Source organism: Dermochelys coriacea, chromosome 10 (genome assembly GCF_009764565.3).
Source record: "Dermochelys coriacea isolate rDerCor1 chromosome 10, rDerCor1.pri.v4, whole genome shotgun sequence".
NCBI lineage: Eukaryota > Metazoa > Chordata > Testudines > Dermochelyidae > Dermochelys > Dermochelys coriacea.
In genome coordinates this window covers 58,376,668-58,399,682 of record NC_050077.1, presented here as the reverse complement: position 1 = coordinate 58,399,682, position 23,015 = coordinate 58,376,668, and the positions used below count along the sequence as shown (strand labels likewise).

Genomic DNA, 23,015 nt, shown 5'->3' with positions numbered 1-23,015 from the left:
GTATTTGGATAAGCAGCTGACTACTCAGTTCACCTTGCAACATCTGGGCCTCAGCCTGTTGCATCATCATTAATCCTGTAATTGTTTCCAGAGCTACCTACACTCGTCACTCTCCACTGCAGCATAATTGCCAACTTCTTTAAAGCTGATGTTTCCCAAGTGCAGCACTCCTGCCACAATCTGTAGTACCAATGCCTGCTCCTCTGCAAAGATGCCAATCACATTCATTGCATGCTGGGAAAAGAAAGACATCAAGTTACTAACATTATTCACTCACCATATTTTTCACAAACCATGAATAATTAATTGGAATTAAAAATATTAAGTCTGGGATTTTCAAAAGAATTTAAAGCAATCAGGCCTCCAAATCCCATTAAAGTTTCTACAGAATTTCATCAACAGGATGTGAGATCTAGATGAGCTCATCATATATGCTAAAATGAAGCTGAGGCGCTAAAGAAGGAGACACAGATTCTAAGACAATGTTGTATTATAAAAACATTATTCCTGTTACACAAATAGAAGATTTAGACCTAACAAAAGTGAAAACTGCATACTGCATGATTCTAGAATAGTTACATTTTGGCTGGCTTAGGCTTGCACTTCAGCCAATCACAAATAACTGATCTGCAGAATAGTTTTTTTTTTTACCAAGTATAGTAAATGGTTCTTTTACAAATCTGATTTCTAATCCGTAATTTTTGCCAAAGACCCACATAGGCTGGTACAGTAATAATGATACTTGGCACTTAAATAATGTTTTGCATTGGAAATGGCAGAAGTGTCCACATAGCTAGCCATAGGTCACACAGCAAGTCAATATCAGAGCTGGATGCAGAGCCCCTGTCTCCGGATTCTCAGGCCTGGTCTACACTTACTTTGTAAACTTACTTTGGTATAACTATGTTGTTCAGCAGTCTGAAAAATCCACATCCCTGAGCGACGCAGTTATACTGACCTAACCCCTAGTGTAGACAGTGCTATGGCAACGGGAGAGCTTCTCCCATTGACACAGCTACTGCCTCTCCCAGATGTGGATTAACTATGCCAACAGGAGAGGCACAGTAGCATCTTCACTAAAGTGCTACACTGCACTGTACATGTAGACAAGCCCTCAGTCCCTTCCTCTAACCTTCAGCCCATGCTACTATATACAGTTGAGAGCTTTCTGTTTTCAATTTTCACTTTTCAGTGGAAGCTAAGCATTGTGCTGTATTTTTCATAATGCATTTTCTCTGCCTGCTGCTCACTGGCTGATCTTCTTTTCTATTGAATCTGTACCTCTAAAATAAATAGCGTGGCTATCTTAGCAGAATTATCAGAGCGCTAGCCAGAAAGAACACCCATTCATAATAAAGGGGTAATTAAAATTATTTGGCGAGTTTTTATCTACAAGAATTTGCAGCATGTGGTTTTCCTTTTTCTGTAAATATAAAACATTAACCTGTTTGCCTTAAAAGGCATATAGCTGAATGAATGCACACACACAGAGCACTGATTTAAAAAACATACCAGAGTTTCCTGAAAATCAGATTTGTCATTTATATCATCTACTTTGTAGGATCCAGAGAGGCTCAGATAGTAATAGTAATCCATGCTAGTAATGCCCAGGCTGTGTTTTTGCTCTGAGGAGGCACCTTCAATAAGCTGCAAAAGAAAAACACCAGAAATCAGGTATCATTCCGTTACATAGCTAACTCTCTCCAACGGGGGAGGGATAGCTCTTGAACAGGTGACTGAGGCTGTAGTGTCAGAGAAGACAGCCTCTTCATTTGCCAGGTGAACGCAGTGCCAGCTGTGTACCTTTCTCAGGTTTCTCTGATCACTTGGCTTGGAAGAACAGACACTCATTCCCATTCCCAGGAATGATATTTTTTTTTTAAACTTCTGTGTTCAGTACTAGATCTTTGAACAAGACTCTCAGTTTGCCATGCCGCGCGCTGATATGAACTCCCTCGCATTAGGGGGTGAGGACAATGTGAACTGAATGTCAGGATAGGTCTGTCTTCAAGTCTGCAATACCAGGACTAAATCTCCAGGGAGGATTCCTCAGGTGGTCCCACTAATTTGTGACTCCCTGATCCAGAGGCCAGTTTTTCACTGTCCCCATCCTCAGCATAGTTCAAAGTGGCTTTTGACTGCTCTGAACAACACCGGCTTGTCATAATCCCCAAGGGTCTGTTATGCCAGCTGCGGATCACCCAAGTACAGTGTTGTTCAGCTATGCCTCCTCACACCTCTTATGCCAATCAGGGCTGGGAGTGAGTGGCATAGGGCTGGGATAGGGCAATTAAAGAAGCTTCCTGACCTCTTTGTATCACCAGACTGTATGAACTGAGCCACCATACTGCCTCAGATATATGTACATAGACACACCTTTAATACCCAAAAATGAATCAACAAACCCCAAGTGGATCCTCTGCAATCACTGTCAGAACCCTAAAGACCCCCTCTGTCTTTTTCATCTTCATGGCTTATGTTGTAGCCACCTTTCGGGGTGAGGAGAAAATGGGGTGCGCTTCAGAGTTTGTCAAAGCCTCTCCTAAACTGGGAGGAGTAGGACACAGAAGAACAATGCATTCACTTCCCTCAAAGAAGGGGAATGCACAGTCCCTGAAGCACTTCCAGCTCCAATTCCACTTTTTCCATCTGGCAGTGATGTTTCATGTACATGAAGCTGGCCCACAGTGATTTGTACTGACACCGTCTCTATTAGTACAACTTAACCAGTATTTAGCTTACAAGGATCTTTCCCATCAAAAGGCAGTAAAAGAAAAACAGCCCTTAGAGAAAGATCCTGTGGACTGTAATAGAGATTAAACTTTTAGGGTACTATAGAAATAATCCTAAAATCTTATAGAGTTTAATGGAGAATGATGCCTGTTTCTCTTTTGCAGCTAGACAACAGAATGCTAGGACAGAAGTTATCATTCTCTATTACATTCTACAGGACAGTTTTAAAAGTTTGCAGGGAAATTATCTACTATATTCTGTTAAACTCTTCCATGTGGGAGGTAACAGTGAATTTTCAAGCTGGCCCTTAGAAATACATCATGTTGTTACTTCACTGAGAGTCTACTGTTTTCTAGATTTGGAAAGAGACTCAAGCCACTGAATGAGTCTGTTAGACAATGCCTTAGTGTGCACTGAAGGTACCTAGCAATATTCAGACTGCCCTTTTAAACATGCAGTCAATAGCATGACTTCATTGAGAGATGTACATATATAAAGGAAAAACTAGAAATGGAAGAAGTATTTTTTTTAATAACTGTGAAAGGTACATTTCGGACCTGGTAAAAAATGTGAAAACTCCTCTCTCCAGGATTCCTCATTACCACCCGAGACTTTTCCAGGAGAAAGTTGGAGATCTTTCCACCATCAGGCTCCCCACCTGGGCTAAACTGGATTTCAAAGTATTTCCCCTGTAACAAATAATTATAGAGGTTTTTGAATGATTAATAAAAACTAAGCTTAAAGCAGACGCCTGTTGCAGTATAACTCAAGGAAACTAACTAGAATATTTATTCTGTATTACTTCAAGGTTAAATTAGGCCTGGACTCTTAAGAAACAATTACTTTCTTCCCCACTTTTCCATGTCCAGTTACCTAATTCTAAACCCAACATAATAATTCTGTAGTGCATTAGAACAAAGATGTACACTAACCCATATGTAAGGACTAACTGAGGGACTTCTTTCCTCTGCCTTATTTGGTTGGTGTAAATTAGGCAGGTTGCAGAAATGAAACACTGATGGCTAATTTACTACTGATGTATGAGGGAACTACTCCAGTGTTGTAGATTTACAACCCCATAAACCAATGGTTAATACGGCCTTCTGTTTCCAGGTGATGTATATCAATGATCCTTTTATCTTGCTGGACTGAGGAATTGCATTCGTAACCCATGTCAACTTCAAAATATACCCTTACTTCTATTTTGTGAAGGGGATGACTAAGGGGAGCAAAAGGGAAAGAAGTTTGTCAAGCAAGGCACACCTGCTAATACAGGTAGTCACAGAAGGGGAAATACATTGGAAAACAATAAGGATAACTACAGTTTTGAATTTTTTTTCCCCCTTGCAGGATGCATCAGATAACTTAGTTGTATATTTTAGTTCACTTTATATCTGAATGTCTGTGAGGACATTTATATTCTATTATATCCAGTATGTTTTCAACAAGGGTCTAACATCTGAAAAGCACAGTTCAAATTCCATGCTGGTGTAAAAGGATAAAACTCCATTTTAATTAAATAGAGCTGTGCCCATTTACACAAGCAGGGTATTTGATCCCACATATGTACCTTAATGTTGTCCCATTCTCTCTTCACTATATTTTATAAATACATGGTGATTCTTCCCAATTAAATGTTGTAAGGGCTACGTTACTTAAAACTGAACTTAGGGTACAATATCAGGCCATTATTCTGCATATGTAGTGTTAGTTCCCATTACTATGTATAACATTTATGATCAAGTGCTGAAAACAATTCCTTATTGCTTTTTGGAAAGAAGAATAACCTTCATGCCCAGCAGTGAAGCCTAGCAATTGTTCCTCCCCATTAAAAAAAAAATTCACAGCTAATTATTACACGGGTTGGAAAATAGATATGCTCATACCTTCCAGTTCAGTGTACATTAGGCCCCAGTTAGGTTGCTAATTGTCTTGTTTACACATCAGACTGCTTACAAATAGCTTTGCCCAAACAGTAATAGAAACAAACATTTGCAATAACATCTAGGAGACCTTGAAATGTGTGCCTCTCCGTTTATATGAAAACCAGCATTTTCCTTCACAAAGATGCCCAAATCAAATCCACACATGTTAGGAGCAAAAGCAATCTTTTGCGGAGAGAAACTTACAAATCTGCTGGAGTTATTGTTCCGTACAGTCTTCGCATTCCCAAAGGCTTCCAGTAAAGGGTTTGACTGCAGAATAATGTCCTTCACATGCTGAAATTAAAAAAAAAAAAAAAAATCTGCTTTGGGATCTTTATCAAGATCTTGGAGCATTCATATGAAACCATGATTTGTAAACTTGATATATATAAGGAGCAAGGATGCCTGTCTCTACAAGCAGGCTTTAGAATATCTTCTTGGCCAGATGAGGGGTAATCTGCCAACATGTTTGCAGAATGCAAGTTATTTTTTTTTAAATTCAGTTTCTAGTTCTTATAATTGTGAAGAAAATCATCCAAACTTAAACAGAAAGTAAACTGATGCAGTCATTTTCCTGAACTCGCAGATAGCTATGAGCAGCAGCACTGGCTATGCCAAGAAGGAGCACAATGAAACTAACCTGTTTCTTGACAGTTTCATTGCTGCTCACAGGGTTTGAAGCAGAGGCAGACTCCGGTCAGGGACAAAGTAACAGAGACTTTTTCTCTCACACTCTGGCAGCAGCCAGGAAGATGGGGGGATGGACAAGAATACAAGAGGAAGAAAAGCAAAGTGGTGTAGATCCCCACCCCTTAGCACCAGTAAGCCACTACCACTGGCCTTGGTGGTAGAGTCCTCCTACCCCTGAACTGGTAGAGTTTCTCCCCTTGTTAGTAGGTGGCTTGCAATTTTTAAAACCCCGTTTCTAGGGAACATTAAAACAATGACAAATATCCATGTAGAACAGTTCACAATTGGCTGAGTGATTTACTGGACTGGAAGCGGGACCAGAGAGAAATGGGTTAGTTTTCTCCTGGAACACTGGGAGGAGGCTACCAGACTTGATGGACTAATGGTTTGGATCCTGTATGGTGAATCCTATGTTCCTCTGTTTCATTAAGTACATTTTATTTGAGAAACTTTATTTTTCTGGATTATGGCTAGATTGAGTTGGAAAAAAACCTGGAGGATCATATTTTAACCTGAGCAACTGCATATAAATCTACATTAAATCAACAAAGTTACTCCAGGTTTATACCAAGTGCAACTGGCAGCACAATCTGGCCCAAGGTTGCAACATTTCTGGCCACATTTTATCCTCTTTGCCTTTAACTTCCCTTTTAAATAAGACCTACTGCCCAAACAAGAAGTATAATGAAACAAGTAGAGAAGGAAACTGGAATCTTAAGGACAATGACAAATGGGATAAAATGGAAGAAGGTAGAGAATTTGGAAAATGCAGGGCTTCAAAAGCAGATTCAGAACTCTGCTGAATAATTAAAAATTGATACAAAATACATACGATATGTTTGGATAGTGAAAAGCATCTGGTGATCAGGATGGGAAACAATAATTATTTTAACACTATACACATCATCATTCAGTTTCAAAGTATTTATGTCCTTTTTATGAAATAACTGCTTACTAATTCAACCTATAACCTTGGAGCCCAATCTTGCAATTCCTTAAAACAAGCAAAACTCGTCAAGTCAATGGGAGTTTTGCCTGCATAAGGAATACTAGCTCAAGACCACAGATGGGCTAGTGGTTAGCTCTGTGAGAGCTTCGAATCAGACAGCAAGGAGAAAAGTGCTGGGAGCAGGCCATGAGGAGGCCAATGAATTCTCACTTACCCAGATTCAGTTATCATAAAACTCAGCCTAGCAGGTGTGGAGCAGCATCAGCCCATAGTTTGAAGCATTGGCTGTGGAAGGGCCATTTGCTTTAATGGGAGTAGGATCAGGGTGTTAGTTTCTTGCTTGAAAAAATTAGTGTATATTCAGGTTTGTATAGAGACGATTGAATTTCACACAAAAATAATACACTACTCAAGGAAACGTAACAGTTTAATCAGCTATGACTTGCAACTGGTGAGTTTATTTTGCATCTTGTAGGAAGAGCTGGGATTTACTTAAAATAATTGAAACAATTATTTATAATGTGATTAAGTCCACTCCAAAAATAACACAATGCATATTTTCCCTTTGCTACTGAATGACTGTGCAATGTTCCCTGTATCATTGTCTCCCCAAACAAAACAGGAAGAACATCATCATCATCAGAGCTTGTACTAAGGCCAATGTATTATGGTAAGCAGAAAAAAAAAGCACACTGGTAAAGGATAGCCACTACGTACCTAGAATAGCTGTCTGTCAATCAGCTGATGATCTCATAGAACTCCATTAGTGGCATATTATGGATAATTTACTGCATTAGCTTTAGTTAAAATGCTTGTGTAGATAGTGCAGATAGTGCTTTCAGAATTATTAACAAGCAACTATTCACCAATCTAGCTAGCTCCCAGAAATTACATTTCCTACTAGATAATTTGTTTAAAATGATGTTTAATAAAAGTCCTTCTCTTTTCCCTCTAATGAGTGAACACAAATCCATGATTTAATGGGAGATATGAACCACTGAGACAGTTCAATTCTCTCTGGATCTGAAAGGTCTAGTAAAAATTGATATTTGATATTATAGAAAAAGCAGATTTTCTGAGGTTTTGTTAAATAATGCTTGGTTGCTATAAATTAAACTCCTCTCCTTACAGCTTGAGGTCACAAATTTCCTTAAAAACGTTTTTTCCCCAAAATCTTTAACCTTTAAATAATTCAGCATCAACACTGAAGCTGTTCCACAGGGGTCTGTTCAGACTAGTAGGTTTTCAACTTATAGACTCCCCATCCACAGGTGGAGGACCAGCAGATCTGTGCAGGGGTGAATCCCTGACCCCAATTCATCCGTCCCCTACAGAGTACAATTCATGGATACCTGAAATCTGGAAGACCTATTTGTGTAATAGAGCCACACCAGTTTCTATGCTAGGGGATCTATGTTGGCTGTACATGTGTGCTCAGCCATTTACCTCATAAGTGTCATCTCTGGCATTGTGGCTATACAATAAGATTTGACATGGTTTCTTTACAGCAACATTAAACTATATCAACTCACCTGTACCTTGGGGCCACCTCCTGATATTTTAGAGATGTAACTCATGATATATTTAGCAGCTACAGTCTTTCCAGCACCACTTTCACCACTAGGAAGAGAGGAACACAAAGACACATCTGTTAAGTTGTTCAGACCTGAAAACAATATGGAACTTGATAAAATGTGTGATACTGCCACGCTCAGCAGCACTAAAACTGTGTAGATAGAGAGGTTACCCAAAAATAAAAGTCTGATAGCTAGACCTTCGTGATTTAGTTTTCTAAGGAAACACTGAGGAAAACGTAACTAAAAGAAGAAAGATAAATTGTCACTCCTACCAAAAGGTTTTCCAACACAGGCCCAAATTTTACACTCTGATACACTAAAGCAGGAACAACTCTAGTGAAGACAAGTATAAATACAGAGTAACTCAGATTTTCACTGGAGTTGTTTGAGATTTACTTTGTTTAACCAAGAACAGCTACCAAATAATAAATATGTCCCAAATTTAAATCAGGTGATTTAACAGCATATAGAATATGACATATAACATTCTAACGTGATACTTCTGGGACATGTTTGTCACTGAATGACATAGAATAAATAATGTTACACACACACACACACACACACACACACACACAAAATCTCCAAACATATAAAAAGGGAAAGTATTAAAACAAAGAAATTAATAAACTTAAGATGAAATTTTTCAATGGACTAAGAACCCAATTCCCATTGGATTTTAAGTGGGATTTGTGTGCCTAATTCCCTTAGGGTTCCTTGAAAATCCTAGCCCTATGTTTAAAGGCAAGCCATCTGCCTAGATTCCACAGGAGTCTTTTCTTTTTTTTTAGGCGTTCCTAATTGAAATCGTCATTCAGGATGTGATTAATAATGACTCACTGAGCACTATCTTCCTGGTCTTATGCCTCTTGACACAGGCTAAGAGAAGGCTTAATACTACACTCTAACTTTTCACTATTCCTTCCTTCCTTCCTTCCTATAAAATATTTCACTTCAGTGGTGACATTAGGATACATCTTGCAAAAGACTAGGAGTCCCTTTCATCTACTGCTAGCTGTTGGACAAAGATCACAGGACCTCTCAAGGGGGAAAAAAGGTTCTGTGTTGAACTGGAATGGGTTAAGATGATACTACATATGGGGTATGATTCTGATCTCGCACTTGAAAAGTGTGATTTCAATGGAATTAGTCATAATTTACACTGGTGTTGGTGCAAGTCACATCAGTCCTCATATTCAGCACAGTTAACTCATCTTACACCACTTTTGATGAGACAAATCAGGTCTCATCCAGATGGTAGTGAGAGGACACAATATTGTATTTTGAAATCTTTTGTCCTCATGCATAAAAGTCTGAGTGATCCTCAAGTCTCTGAACAAATTCAACTCGTTTTGATACCATGTGTCAGACTATGCACTGTTGTGCCTGGGTGTGGACCAAATGCATGTCCTGCTCAAATCCTGAGCTAGTGTATGAAGCAAATATAAAAATAAACTGAAAGTTAAAATTGAAATGAACAGCACTGATTTATATTTTCCTTTTCTAATATCCTATTGGAGAGAGTAGTAACAGATTTTGATAGGTTTCTACTAAATATTTCTAATGTGAAGCAAACTTTTGAGAGAACTGGTACACAGAAACTCGAGGTAACACTAGTAAAATCTAGGAATAAACTTTATGTCTATAATATGGTATTCAAATCCTCACACCATTTCAAAGCACAGTCACAAGCAATCCGAATTACATAATTGGAGCATTGGCGGCTTCTAGCGATACCAGTTTCCAAACTGCTCAAACACTGGTTAAACATCTCTTAAAACATTTTGTTGCACTAACATGAAGCAGTAAACCTTGGAATGTTTCCTCCTATGTTTTGGGCACAATTTGTGCTGACACAAGAATCAGGTCCTTTCCGTTAGTGCAGAACAGCCAGTAGCCAGAATAACCGGCTATCAGGATTTAGAGATATAAGGAATCTTTCCTTCATGCCTCTGACACCACTTCCCCTGCCAGTTTTAGGGATGTGTTGTGGCGAGAGACCAGTGACCAGTTTCCATCTGTCAGAATAGCTCTTAAGGGACCATTGTTGCTAGGTGAAACTTACAGAAGTCTTGATGCTATAATTGAGATCAGGATTTGAGCAAATGGAAGCTCTTATTTGGTATGGAGTGCTGGACTGGGCTCAGTAACTTTTCAGCATGAGGATTGCCACTGGCAGTAGGCTAACAGCTGCCTTTCATCATGTAAGCCTCCATTTTGCTGGGTTGCACAAAATGGGTGCAGCTTGCTTTTAAATTTGACCTGAGTGAAGTTTCAGCATTTTCTTCCCTGCAACTGTCTGACTGTGGAGACTGAAACGCTTAAACACCCATAAATAGATTGAAGGAGGTTGGAAAAACAGATGAATGATGATCCTGCAAGTCTAAAATAAATCTGCAAACATATTATAGGAGCAGGGATGGTCTGTCCTTTTTTCTCTCTTTGTGTAGTACCTAGCACATTGTGGGAGCTATAGGAAACAAATATCAATGAACCCAAATTCATCTCTGGCTTAACTCCCATTAGGTCAGTGCAGATCCAATAGGGATGAATTTTGCCCATTATGAGAATATTCTCGCTCTTTCAGGATTTTATATTAGCACCCATCACTATGGTGTCTGAGTGTGTCCACGTTAAACAGCTTAGCAAAGCTAGATCCCTAGTGGACTTAATGAAATCTTCTGCTCTGGCCCTTTCTTAGATTAAAGAAAACTTTGTTTTTTTTCTTTAAACAGGAATATTCTGATTATGGTGAAAAAACTTTATCAAAGAAGGAATTTTTTGCAATGTGACCTAAAGTTTAGTTATTTATTTCTGTAATGCAGCCATTTCTGTAGTGCTGTCTGTTTTCTCCAGTAACAGCTGACCCTGTTTGGATACTGTTTTTACCTAGTTAGGAGATTATGGGGAGTCACACCTCTCAACCTACCAGGGCCCTAGTGTGGGACCACAATGTTCAAATATAATGACAAATATTCAAAATGAGGGATACACAAAAAATTATTCGAACTGCTTTGTAACCTCAGTTACATGATTCCTTATTTCTGATATAAGCAAACCTCAACAATAAGAATGAGGCGGCTCCAAATTTGTGTGGAGAACAGGTAATTTCGGGACTAAAATGAGGGACATTGGCTGAGATTGCAGGGAGAAAGAAAGCAGTATGTATGGATCAGCTATATTTTAAAAGTATGGAGACATGAGAAGAATTAGAACAGTTCCCTACAGGATCATAGAATCATAGAACTGGAAGGGACCTCGAGAGGTCATCTAGTCCAGTTGCCTGCACTCAAGGCAGGAGTAAGCATTATCTAGACCAGGGGTGGGCAAACTTTTTGGCCCGAGGGCCACTTCTGGGTGGGAAAATTGCATGCAGGGCCGGGGCAAGGTGCTGGGGCATGGGAGGGAGTGAGGGGTGTGGAAGGGATGTGGTGTGTAAGAAGGGACCCAGGGCAAGGGGTTAGGGTAGAGGAGGGGTGTGAGGTGCAGCAATAGGCTCAGGGAAGGGGGTTGGGGTGCAGGGTGCAGCAGGGGACTCAGGGCAGGGAGTTGGGGTGCAGGAGAGATGTGGGGTGCAGCAAGGGGCTCAAGGCAGGGAGTTGGGGTGCGGGGTGCAAGAGGGGTTCGGGCTCCGGCCCGGCGCCACTTACCTGGAGCAGCTCTGGGGTGGCAGCGGCATGCACTGGGGCCGGGTAAGCTCCCTGCCTGCCCTGGTCCCGTGCCATGCCGCTCCCAGAAGCGGTAGGCACCACATCCCTGTGGCCCCAGAGGAGGGAGGGGGGCAGAGAGCTCCGCATGCTCTTGCCTGTGGGTACCTCCACCGAAGCTCCCATTGGCCGCGGTTCCCCATTCCTGGCCAATGGGAGTTTCGGGGGAGGTACCCACAGGCAAGAGCAGCGCATGGAGCCCTCTGCACCCCTTCCCCCAGGGGCTGCAGGGAAGCGGTGCAGGCTGCTTCTGGGAACTGTTTCAATTCTTCTCTGAAGGTCCAGATCCAGCTCGTGGGCCATAGTTTGCCCACCCCTGATCTAGACCATCCCTGACAGATGTTTGTCCAACCTGCTCTTAAAAATCCACAATGATAGAGATTCTACAACCTTCCTAGGAATTTATTCCAGTGCTTAATCACTCTGACAGTTAGGAATTTTTTCCTAATGTCCAACCTAAACCACCCTTGCTGCAAATTAAGCCCATTGCTTCTTGTCCTATCCTCAGAGGTTAGGAAGAACAATTTTTCTCCCTCCCCCTTGTAACAACTTGAAAACTGTTATTATACCCGTCTCAGTCTTCTCTTCTCCAGACTAAACAAACCCATTTTTTTTTTAATCTTCCCACATAGCTCATGTTTTCTAGACCTTTAATCATTTTTGTTGCTCTTCTCTGGACTTTCTCCAATTTGTCCATATCTTTCCTGAAATGTGGTGCCCAGAACTGGACACAATACTCCAGTTGAGGCCTAATCAGTGCAGAGTAGAGCGGAAGAATTACTTCTCGTGTCTTGCTTACAATACTCCTGCTAATACATCCCAGAATGACAATTTGCTTTTTTTGCAACAGCGTTACACTGTTGACTCATTTAGCTTTCAGAGTAGCAGCCACGTTAGTCTGTATTCGCAAAAGAAAAGGAGTACTTGTGGCACCTTAGAGACTAACAAATTTACTTGTGGCACCTTAGAGACTAACAAATTTACTTTGTTAGTCTGTGCCACAAGTACTCCTTTTCTTTTGCATATTTAGCTTGTGATCCACTATGGCCCCCAGATCCCTTTCCACAGTACTCCTTCCTAGGTAGTCATTTCCCATTTCGTATGTGTGCAACTGATTGTTCCATGTTATATTATCAATAAGAACTAAGCTGTATATAGGCTCATATTGCATCTCACTCTTCAAAGAGAGTCAAATGAAACAGCAGAGAAAACAAAACGCTTTTCTGAAGTGGCATTCCAAAATGAACCACCAATTACACTTTCACTTTTAAAAGATGTCCTCCCTTAGGTAGAATTATGCCTTTAGCACTGTGACCTACTAGAGATGCCATATACTTCCTGCTATGCTCCCTGGGATACCCTCGTTTCATGTATAGTTTTGCTCATTAGCAACTAATAATTTTCAAGGACATTTCCTGTATGATATAATAAATAAAGGCCTATATCCAGGCTTGGCAGAATTCAATTTATTTATTTTTTTTATAATTGACAGATAATATCACTGTTTATTTTTAAGCTTTTTTTTTTCCCAGCTATTTAAATTTTCAGATGCATGAAATTATGGGGAGTCAGAATTATTTACTGACAGTAGACAGTGGAATTCAAAAAGTTAAAGCTTTAAACACTGTTAAAACACAAACTGTCAATATCCCATGTCAAAATATATAAACTAAATATCCTTAAATCAACCAATCAGACCTGTTTTTACTATTCGTTCACTAGTCCATTTGTAAAACACCTAACTCAAAAGTCTAAATCACTGCATTTTGATGCTAGTAAGTTCTCAACCAGCATTTTTCTTACTTTGCTTCTCTGTAAATGATGATTATTGATGGAAATATTTTCCATCGGTTTATGCGCGTGCAGTGAAATCAATGTTTATTGACATTTATCGATAGAAATCAAACCCTTCCAAGCATATCTGTATCTAACCACAGCAGCTCAATATAACAGCTGGAACCTTCAAAAGGAACCACAGGAGGCTAGGTACACAACTCCAATTGAAAGTCAGTGGGATACAGGTGCATACCTCCCAGACAACATTAGCATGCTGTTTAGAAAAACCTTCACATGGGGAAAACACATAAATGGATCCCTAAAGATCCCTAAGCTATAGTTTCTCATTTGGGGCATACCTTGCAAGACCATGCTGTAGTAATCTTAAGGGCAAGTTACAGAGAACAGGGGGATAAGAAACGCTAAGACAAATAACACAGGTTTCAGAGTAGCAGCCGTGTTAGTCTGTATTCGCAAAAAGAAAAGGAGTAATTGTGGCACCTTAGAGACTAACAAATTTATTAGAGCATAAGCTTTCGTGAGCTACAGCTCACTTCATCGGATGCATTTGGTGGAAAAAACAGAGGGGAGATTGATATACACACACAGAGAACATGAAACAATGGGTTTATCATACACACTGTAAGGAGAGTGATCACTTAAGATAAGCCATCGCCAGCAGCAGGGGGGGGAAGGAGGAAAACCTTTCATGGTGACAAGCAAGGTAGGCTATTTCCAGCAGTTAACAAGAATATCTGAGGAACAGTGGGGGGTGGGGTGAGGTGGGGGGGGGAGAAATAACATGGGGAAAGAGTTTTACTTTGTGTAATGACTCATCCATTCCCAGTCTCTATTCTAGCCTAAGTTAATTGTATCCAGTTTGCAAATTAATTCCAATTCAGCAGTCTCTCGTTGGAGTCTGTTTTTGAAGCTTTTTTGTTGAAGGATAGCCACTCTTAGGTCTGTAATCGAGTGACCAGAGAGATTGAAGTGTTCTCCAACTCGTTTTTGAATGTTATAATTCTTGACGTCTGATTTGTGTCCCTTCATTCTTTTACGTAGAGACTGTCCAGTTTGACCAATGTACATGGCAGAGGGGCATTGCTGGCACATGATGGCATATATCACATTGGTAGATGCGCAGGTGAACGAGCCTCTGATAGTGTGGCTGATGCGATTAGGCCCTATGATGGTGTCCCCTGAATAGATATGCGGACAGAGTTGGCAAAGGGCTTTGTTGCAAGGATAGGTTCCTGGGTTGGTGGTTCTGTTGTGTGGTGTGTGGTTGCTGGTGAGTATTTGCTTCAGATTGGGGGGCTGTCTGTAAGCAAGGACTGGTCTGTCTCCCAAGATCTGTGAGAGTGATGGGTCGTGCTTCAGGATAGGTTGTAGATCCTTGATGATGCGTTGGAGAGGTTTTAGTTGGGGGCTGAAGGTGATGGCTAGTGGCGTTCTGTTATTTTCTTTGTTGGGCCTGTCCTGTAGTAGGTGATTTCTGGGTACTCTTCTGGCTCTGTCAATCTGTTTCTTCACTTCAGCAGGTGGGTTTTGTAGTTGTAGGACTGCATGATAGAGATCTTGTAGGTGTTTGTCTCTGTCTGAGGGGTTGGAGCAAATGCGGTTATATCGTAGAACTTGGCTGTAGACAATGGATCGTGTGGTATGATCTGGATGAAAGCTAGAGGCATGTAGGTAGGAATAGCAGTCAGTAGGTTTCCGATATAGGGTGGTGTTTATGTGACCATCGCTTATTAGCACCGTAGTGTCCAGGAAGTGGATCTATTGTGTGGAGTGGTCCAGGCTGAGGTTGATGGTGGGATGGAAATTGTTGAAATCATGGTGGAATTCCTCAAGGGCTTCTTTTCCATGGAAAAGATGGCATCCACAGAATCCTTCTTTTTGTAGTGTTGGTAGGAAGGTCTCTGTGGACTCCTCCTGAAGATCGAAACAGCAGCCTGGACTTCTACATAGAGTGCTTCCGCCGACGTGCACGAGCTGAAATTGTGGAAAAGCAGCATTGCTTGCCCCATAACCTCAGCCATGCAGAACACAATGCCATCCACAGCCTCAGAAACAATTCTGATGTCATAATCAAAAAGGCTGACAAAGGAGGTGCTGTTGTCATGAATAGGTCGGAGTATGAACACGAGGCTACTAGGCAGCTGTCCAACACCACTTTCTACAAGCCATTACCCTCTGATCCCACTGAGAGTTACCAAAAAACTACAGCATTTGCTCAAGAAACTCCTTGAAAAAGCACAAGAACAAATCCGCACAGACACACCCCTAAAACCCCGACCTGGGGTATTCTATCTGCTACGCAAGATCCATAAACCTGGAAATCCTGGATGCCCCATCATCTCAGGCATTGGCACCCTGACAGCAGGATTGTCTGGCTATGTAGACTCCCTCCTCAGGCCCTACGTTACCAGCACTCCCAGCTATCTCTGAGACACCACTGACTTCCTGAGGAAACTACAGTCCATTGGTAATCTTCCTAAAAACACCATCCTAGCTACTATGGATGTAGAAGCCCTCTACACCAACATTCTACACAATGGACTACAAGCCGTCAGGAACAGTATCCCCGATAATGTCACGGCTAACCTGGTGGCTGAACTTTGTGACTTTGTCCTCACCCCTAACTATTTCACATTTGGGGACAATGTATACCTTCAAGTCAGCGGCACTGCGATGGGTACCCGCATGGCCCCACAGTATGCCAATATTTTTATGGCTGACTTAGAACAATGCTTCCTCAGCTCTCGTCTCCTAATGCCCCTACTCTACTTGCGCTACATTGATGACATCTTCATCATCTGGACCCATGGAAAAGAAGCCCTTGAGGAATTCCACCATGATTTCAACAATTTCCATCCCACCATCAACCTCAGCCTGGACCAGTCCACACAAGAGATCCACTTCCTGGACACTACGGTGCTAATAAGCGATGGTCACATAAACACCACCCTATATCGGAAACCTACTGACTGCTATTCCTACCTACATGCCTCTAGCTTTCATCCAGATCATACCACACGATCCATTGTCTACAGCCAAGTTCTACGATATAACCGCATTTGCTCCAACCCCTCAGACAGAGACAAACACCTACAAGATCTCTATCATGCATTCCTACAACTACAATACCCACCTGCTGAAGTGAAGAAACAGATTGACAGAGCCAGAAGTCACCTACTACAGGACAGGCCCAACAAAGAAAATAACAGAACGCCACTAGCCATCACCTTCAGCCCCCAACTAAAACCTCTCCAATGCATCATCAAGGATCTACAACCTATCCTGAAGCACGACCTATCACTCTCACAGATCTTGGGAGACAGGCCAGTCCTTGCTTACAGACAGCCCCCCAGTCTGAAGCAAATACTCACCAGCAACCACACACCACACAACAGAACCACCAACCCAGGAACCTATCCTTGCAACAAAGCCCGTTGCCAACTCTGTCCGCATATCTATTCAGGGGACACCATCATAGGGCCTAATCGCATCAGCCACACTATCAGAGGCTCGTTCACCTGCGCATCTACCAATGTGATATATGCCATCATGTGCCAGCAATGCCCCTCTGCCATGTACATTGGTCAAACTGGACAGTCTCTACGTAAAAGAATGAATGGACACAAATCAGACGTCAAGAATTATAACATTCAAAAACCAGTTGGAGAACACTTCAATCTCTCTGGTCACTCGATTACAGACCTAAGAGTGGCTATCCTTCAACAAAAAAGCTTCAAAAACAGACTCCAACGAGAGCCTGCTGAATTGGAATTAATTTGCAAACTGGATACAATTAACTTAGGCTTGAATAGAGACTGGGAATGGATGAGTCATTACACAAAGTAAAACTCTTTCCCCATGTTATTTCTCCCCCCCCACCTCACCCCACTCCCCACTGTTCCTCAGATATTTTTGTTAACTGCTGGAAATAGCCTACCTTGCTTGTCACCATGAAAGGTTTTCCTCCTTCCCCCCCCTGCTGCTGGCGATGGCTTATCTTAAATGATCACTTTCCTTACAGTGTGTATGATAAACCCATTGTTTCATGTTCTCTGTGTGTGTATATCAATCTCCCCTCTGTTTTTTCCACCAAATGCATCCGATGAAGTGAGCTGTAGCTCACGAAAGCTTATGCTCTAATAAATTTGTTAGTCTCTAAGGTGCCACAAGTACTCCTTTTCTTTTTACGAATAACACAGCGTTTAATAAATTTGAACCCATTTAAAACAGTGTCATAAATCACTTTAAACAAAAGATTTCCTCACTGTATAACTTATCCTGCCCCAACCCCTTCTTCAAATGATGTGTGGTTTGTATTATTCATTAAATAGTGGTAGCTATGAATACTAACATGGAGGAATTTAATTCCATTTTATTTGTAGTCTCTAGATTTAAGTGATACTTTAAATAATGTGACTTTGGTTTCAAGCCTGCCTTTTCATAGTTTACTTTAGATTTACACCTGCACATACTTTTCCTAGTTCTTACAGTTTTATTGATCAGAGACCAGTAAATAGGCAAAATTAATCTAGAGCTGCAATATGATGATGGTACATTATTTATATGCTGCAACAACTGTATCTAATGTACTTTGATAGTATCTTGCCTTCTCCTGAGTAAAGCACAAAATTAGTTAAATGCCTCAAGAATTGTAGTAATTCCAGTAAATGATTCACCTAGAGCAGTTTTTCCACGGATACCTAGCTGCTTTCTTACTTCTCCAATGATTATAAAATAATACAAGCTCCAATTTCTATCTTAGTCTCTTTATATATCATAGAAGAACATGTTTGTTAAATTTAGAAAAAAAGTGGCTATAATGGCTCAAGTTCATTAGAGAATCAAAAATGACATTTCATTTGAAATAATCTCATGTCACAGTAGGAAATGTTTCCATATATAGCTGTTACAAAAATTGCAAAATATGGTATACACTCTAAAAGAAAAAGGAAGAAACTGGATTATGGAAAATAAACTGTAAGTGGCACTGACATAATTAATTTTCAACCTGGAGTTTTTCCTTACTGGAAATCAAGTTCACTTTCTTGATATCTTCCTAATCATTAAAAAATGTTTATTAGGTTTTTAAACAATTTTTTCCAATAGTAGTTGCTACTCTGAAAAAGTCAAATTTGCACAACACAGACTCTTAACACTTCACTGAACTCAGAATAAAGCTAAAGAATTATGTAGAAACTTATTTCCATTTCTTCATCGTTGAGAGGAAGGGTAATTTAGTGATTAAAGTTGGGGATTAGGAATCAAGACTTCTGACTCCTGTGCCCCCCTCTGACACTAATTTGATGTGTGACTTGAGGGAAAGTCACTTAAAACCCTGTGCACCAATTTCCCCATCTGCATAATGGGAGGGATAATACTTATCTACATGATTTGGACATTGAGGAGCTTTATTAGTTAATGTACACAAAGCGCTCTTAGATCTACCAACCAAGGACACTGCAGATGTAAAATATTCTTCTCTTGTGTTTGGAGAAATCTACATGTAAAGTTTCATTTCTTTAGTTTTGTTCAAAACATCCCCATCAGCTTTGCCTTACACAACTATTTCTCCCCTATAGTACTGGTGACTTTTGCCTCACTGTTCCTTATGTTGAAGATTTGTGTGTGAGTGCCTTTTCCTGAGTGGCTGCTATCAGTAAGATTCAATCACATCTCCAGAGGCATTCTCCACTGCAGAAGTTTTCAAAAAAATCAATTGTTTGAGGCTTGCATGGGTTTTGCAATGCAGCAGCAGGACCAGATTTTTTTAAATTGACTTTTGGCCTTAACCAATTTAAGATAAAGAGTTGTCAGATTGTTTTACTGAAAGGGGTAAGATGGAAAGAAGTCTCCATTAAAGTAAATTAATATCAGTAAAGTTGTTGTACCATCCTAAGATCATGATAGGTAGCCTTCTTGTAAGTGAACACTACCAGATGCAGATGAAAACTAAACTGATATTAAAAATGGGAAGAGAGACTTGAATTGAGAAATTTCTTCATAGCACACTAAAACACCTCATGGAAGAAGTCGTCCGAGCTAATAAAAAAGGGGAATAAAGCTTCCACCTTTGCAGAAACATATCCCTTTAAGGATAATCTGAAGAAAATATCTATTATCTCACACAAAACAGGAAATTACTAATCATAACATCCACTGCCATGATCACACGACAATGATGCTCTAGAGGGAATTTAAAACAATATCAAAACGAGTCTACAGACAATCCTTCATAGTTCAAATCTCAGCTGAGTGAATCGTTTTTTGTTGGGTTTTTTTTTTGGCAGTTCTTAGGTATCCATTCATTGAAGGGCAGCCATTTTTTTATTTGGGACAGGGGGAGGAACAGTTCAATAGGCTATTAGAATAGGATACAGAAGCCAGATACAATAATATACACTTAAATAAATAACCATGCGTATGCCTTAGCAAAACTCAATGAAATGAAATGAAATGAAATATCAATCCGCTGCTAAAGCCTTAACCGCTTAATGTGAATTACATTTTGGCCACTATGGCTACACAGCAAATCACTTCAAACCACACTCTCCTCCATATATGAGAACAAGTGCATAGACAGATATGTTGCCTCTTGTGAATTTCAGATGCATGTACTAGCAACTAAAATTGTCAAATACCCAAGTTCTTTAACCACTCAATTGCCATGGACAAGCGGACTAAAGAATTTGCCCATCATCTGCATGTCTCAGACAATAAAGAACTGTCTCATGTTTATACATTAATATTCCATTGCAAACATATATTTGTGAACAGCTGGTTCAACATCATTCTTGCTTTTCATGGAGATGCAAACCACGTTTTTGTGACATTCTGCCCCTCCTGCCCTCTTTCCTTCAGAGAGCACTGCACAGCCCTGGGGAAAGAGGGATAGAGCAATCCCTGTTTCTCCTGATCACAGGGATTCTGCAATTCTGCCTAGCGCCTACGAGGGCCACACAAATGGTGCTAAGAAAGGCTCCTTGCACCCTTCCCCCTTCCACCTGGACACACACACTGTGCACCTGCATCCAGGCCAGGAAGAATCCAACCCTTGAATAGCCTCATTGTTTACATTGTCCACAATCGTTCATAAAAGCTCAGTGTTCTCTAGCTATAATTAGAAACATGTACAGTTTTCTTAACACACATGGTAATTATTCTACAAATAAAACAGGCTTGTCTGTCCCTTGAAAGATATATGACAAGACTCAATATTTTCTTACTAGATGGAACTGGCTGTCTCAAAAGAGCATACATGGATAGACAAGCACTGGAAGCAGAAATGGCATCAGTGAAAAGAGAGAGAAACCCTTTTTTTCAAAACAGTAAATGAATAGCTTGAGATTTTAGCTTCAGAAGGGCTGGTCCAATAAAAGATAAACAAGGGAAAACCCTTACTACCTCAGATTAATAAAAGAAAAGCAGAGCAGAACATTTCCATGGCATTCTTAGTAGACTCTCACCAAAAATAACATTTAACCTCAGTAATGTAGAGAAGACAGAAGAGCTTGATGTTTGCTATAAGGAAATTACTCTGGATGAATTTAAAGCAGTTCCTGAAAGACTAAAGAACAATAAATTGCCAGGTAAAGATCAAATTGCAAAACTGCTTAAAGCAAGTGGAAGGGGCAGTATGAAAATCCTGCTATGCCTCTTCAATTTGGTCTGGGAGAAAGAATACAGCACAGAAGAAGGGAAAAGAGGGATTACAATCAAACTCCCCCAAAGAGATATTAGAGTTTTGTAACAAGTGGTATGGGATTATGCCGCTTTCAATCCCATGGGAAAGTCTGTTATGCCATCACCCTAAGCAGATTTAGAGACAAACAAGTTGTAGATCTTGTATAGACCAGCTCTTCATCCTGTGTAATATTGGAGAGCAAAGCAATGAATGGTAGCCTCCATAGTCCTGAGTTTTGTGGATTTCCAAAAGGCATTTGATAGCGTAGATAGAAAATCACTGTCACAGATAATATAAAACAACAAAACCATTCAAATTCATTCAAATTATTAAAGAATTGTAACAGAACATTCAATGTGCAGTAAAGATAAACCAGAAGCTAATGAACTGGTTTAATATTAACAGTAGTGTCAGGTACAGTTGCATCTTGTCCCCCATCTTGTTTGTCATTGCTATTGACTTTGTTATGTGACAGATTGTCAGTATGGAAACGGACACTGCATGAATAGACGGGGAGCTTGGAGTCTTAGACTTTGCAGTCATCATCTGTTTTACGAATAAATTAGTTAAGATATGCAGCAACAGACAAATGGTCTTGCAAATTCTGCCAAGCCATTAGATCTTATTATTAATAAATCAAAGATGGAAGTTATGAAAATTAATTTACCTACTAATGATTTTATCTACTTGGAAGGTGAAACCTTGAAAATCATTACTAAATGTACTTAGGTGGGTAGCATCATTCACAATTCTGGTGATTCTATGTTCGATGTAAAGTCCAGAATAGGTAAAGCAACTGATGTATTTCAAAAACTCAACACAGTAGGGAAGTCCAATGTGATTAACAAAACCACCAAATTAAGATCTTTAGAAACACTGTCCTAAATGTTCTTTTCTATGGAGCAGAGTCCTGGAAAATAGTAAGTCCATCCAATGCAAATTGAACAGCTTTCATTGTAGGTGTCTGTAGAGAATGTTCAAAGTAAAATGGCCTGATATAATCAGTAATCAAGCCCTAGAATGGGCACAACTACCTATAATAAGTGGTACGGAAGAAGAGATGGACCTATTTTGGATATCTTCTAAGAATGCTCACTAATAGGCTACCCACAGAAGCATTTCTTTGGCAATGCCAGAGCAAGAGACTGGTGTGCTTTTACACCATTATAACTTCATTGACTTCAGTAGAGTTACTCCAAATTAGACTGGTGAATGAGAGGTGGATCAGCTCTACATCTTGTAACTATGTAACTATTAGGAGCTGTGATGTCATAATCAGAAGAATCATAAGTAATCCAAAGCAATGTACATGGAATTTGATCAAGAGAACAAAAATATAAAAAATAACTAAAATGAACGGTACAACTGGCTGAATTCTTTGATTTGACAAATCTAACAATCCAGCAGTGAACCATTCACAGTTGTCCCCAAAATCAAACACCAACATAAAAAGCATCTGAAAACCTAGTCTCTGGGTTTTCCTGTGTTTATCTCACAAAAATAATCTTAGGAAAAATAAACATGCATCAAGGAAGAGGAACATTTTGTATATAATGTCAATGAAAATGATTTTCTTCTTTCATTCTTGTTACACCCTTCAAATGTATCAAGCACAACACAGGAAGAGCGTGATGAGGCTGTGCACACGTCTCAGGGAACACAAACCATACTTTATTTACAGTATGGGCCAGACTTTCAAAAGAGCTCACTACCCACAATCAGGGTCTATTTTTAATAAAAGAACTCAGCTGTCACAATTCAGGCACCTAAATAACTGGCCAGATTTTCCAAAGACCTTGACATTCTGGGTGCTAGGCATGTTTGAAAACCTGGCCCTTATGTAGGTCAAATCCAGAATTGTTTCTCTGAATTTGGACCTGCATATTCATAGATTCATAGATATGAACTACCTCAAGCTCTGGATTTGAAGGACCAAAGCTCAAAGCAAAACCAACC

General features: G+C 40.1%; 1 protein-coding gene across 2 annotated transcripts in view; it reads right to left on the bottom strand.

Annotated features, from left to right (window-relative positions):
* Positions 1–23,015, bottom strand: part of MYO1E (myosin IE) — a 150,780-nt gene that overhangs the window by 57,793 nt on the left and 69,972 nt on the right. For both annotated transcript variants that reach the window (XM_038419134.2, XM_043493499.1), the window contains exons 5-9: positions 7,830–7,917; positions 4,863–4,952; positions 3,291–3,422; positions 1,513–1,647; positions 102–234 (exon numbers count right to left, since the gene is read on the bottom strand). In XM_038419134.2, coding sequence (XP_038275062.1) covers positions 102–234; positions 1,513–1,647; positions 3,291–3,422; positions 4,863–4,952; positions 7,830–7,917 — 578 coding nt within the window. The remainder of the gene's footprint in view (positions 1–101; positions 235–1,512; positions 1,648–3,290; positions 3,423–4,862; positions 4,953–7,829; positions 7,918–23,015) is intronic.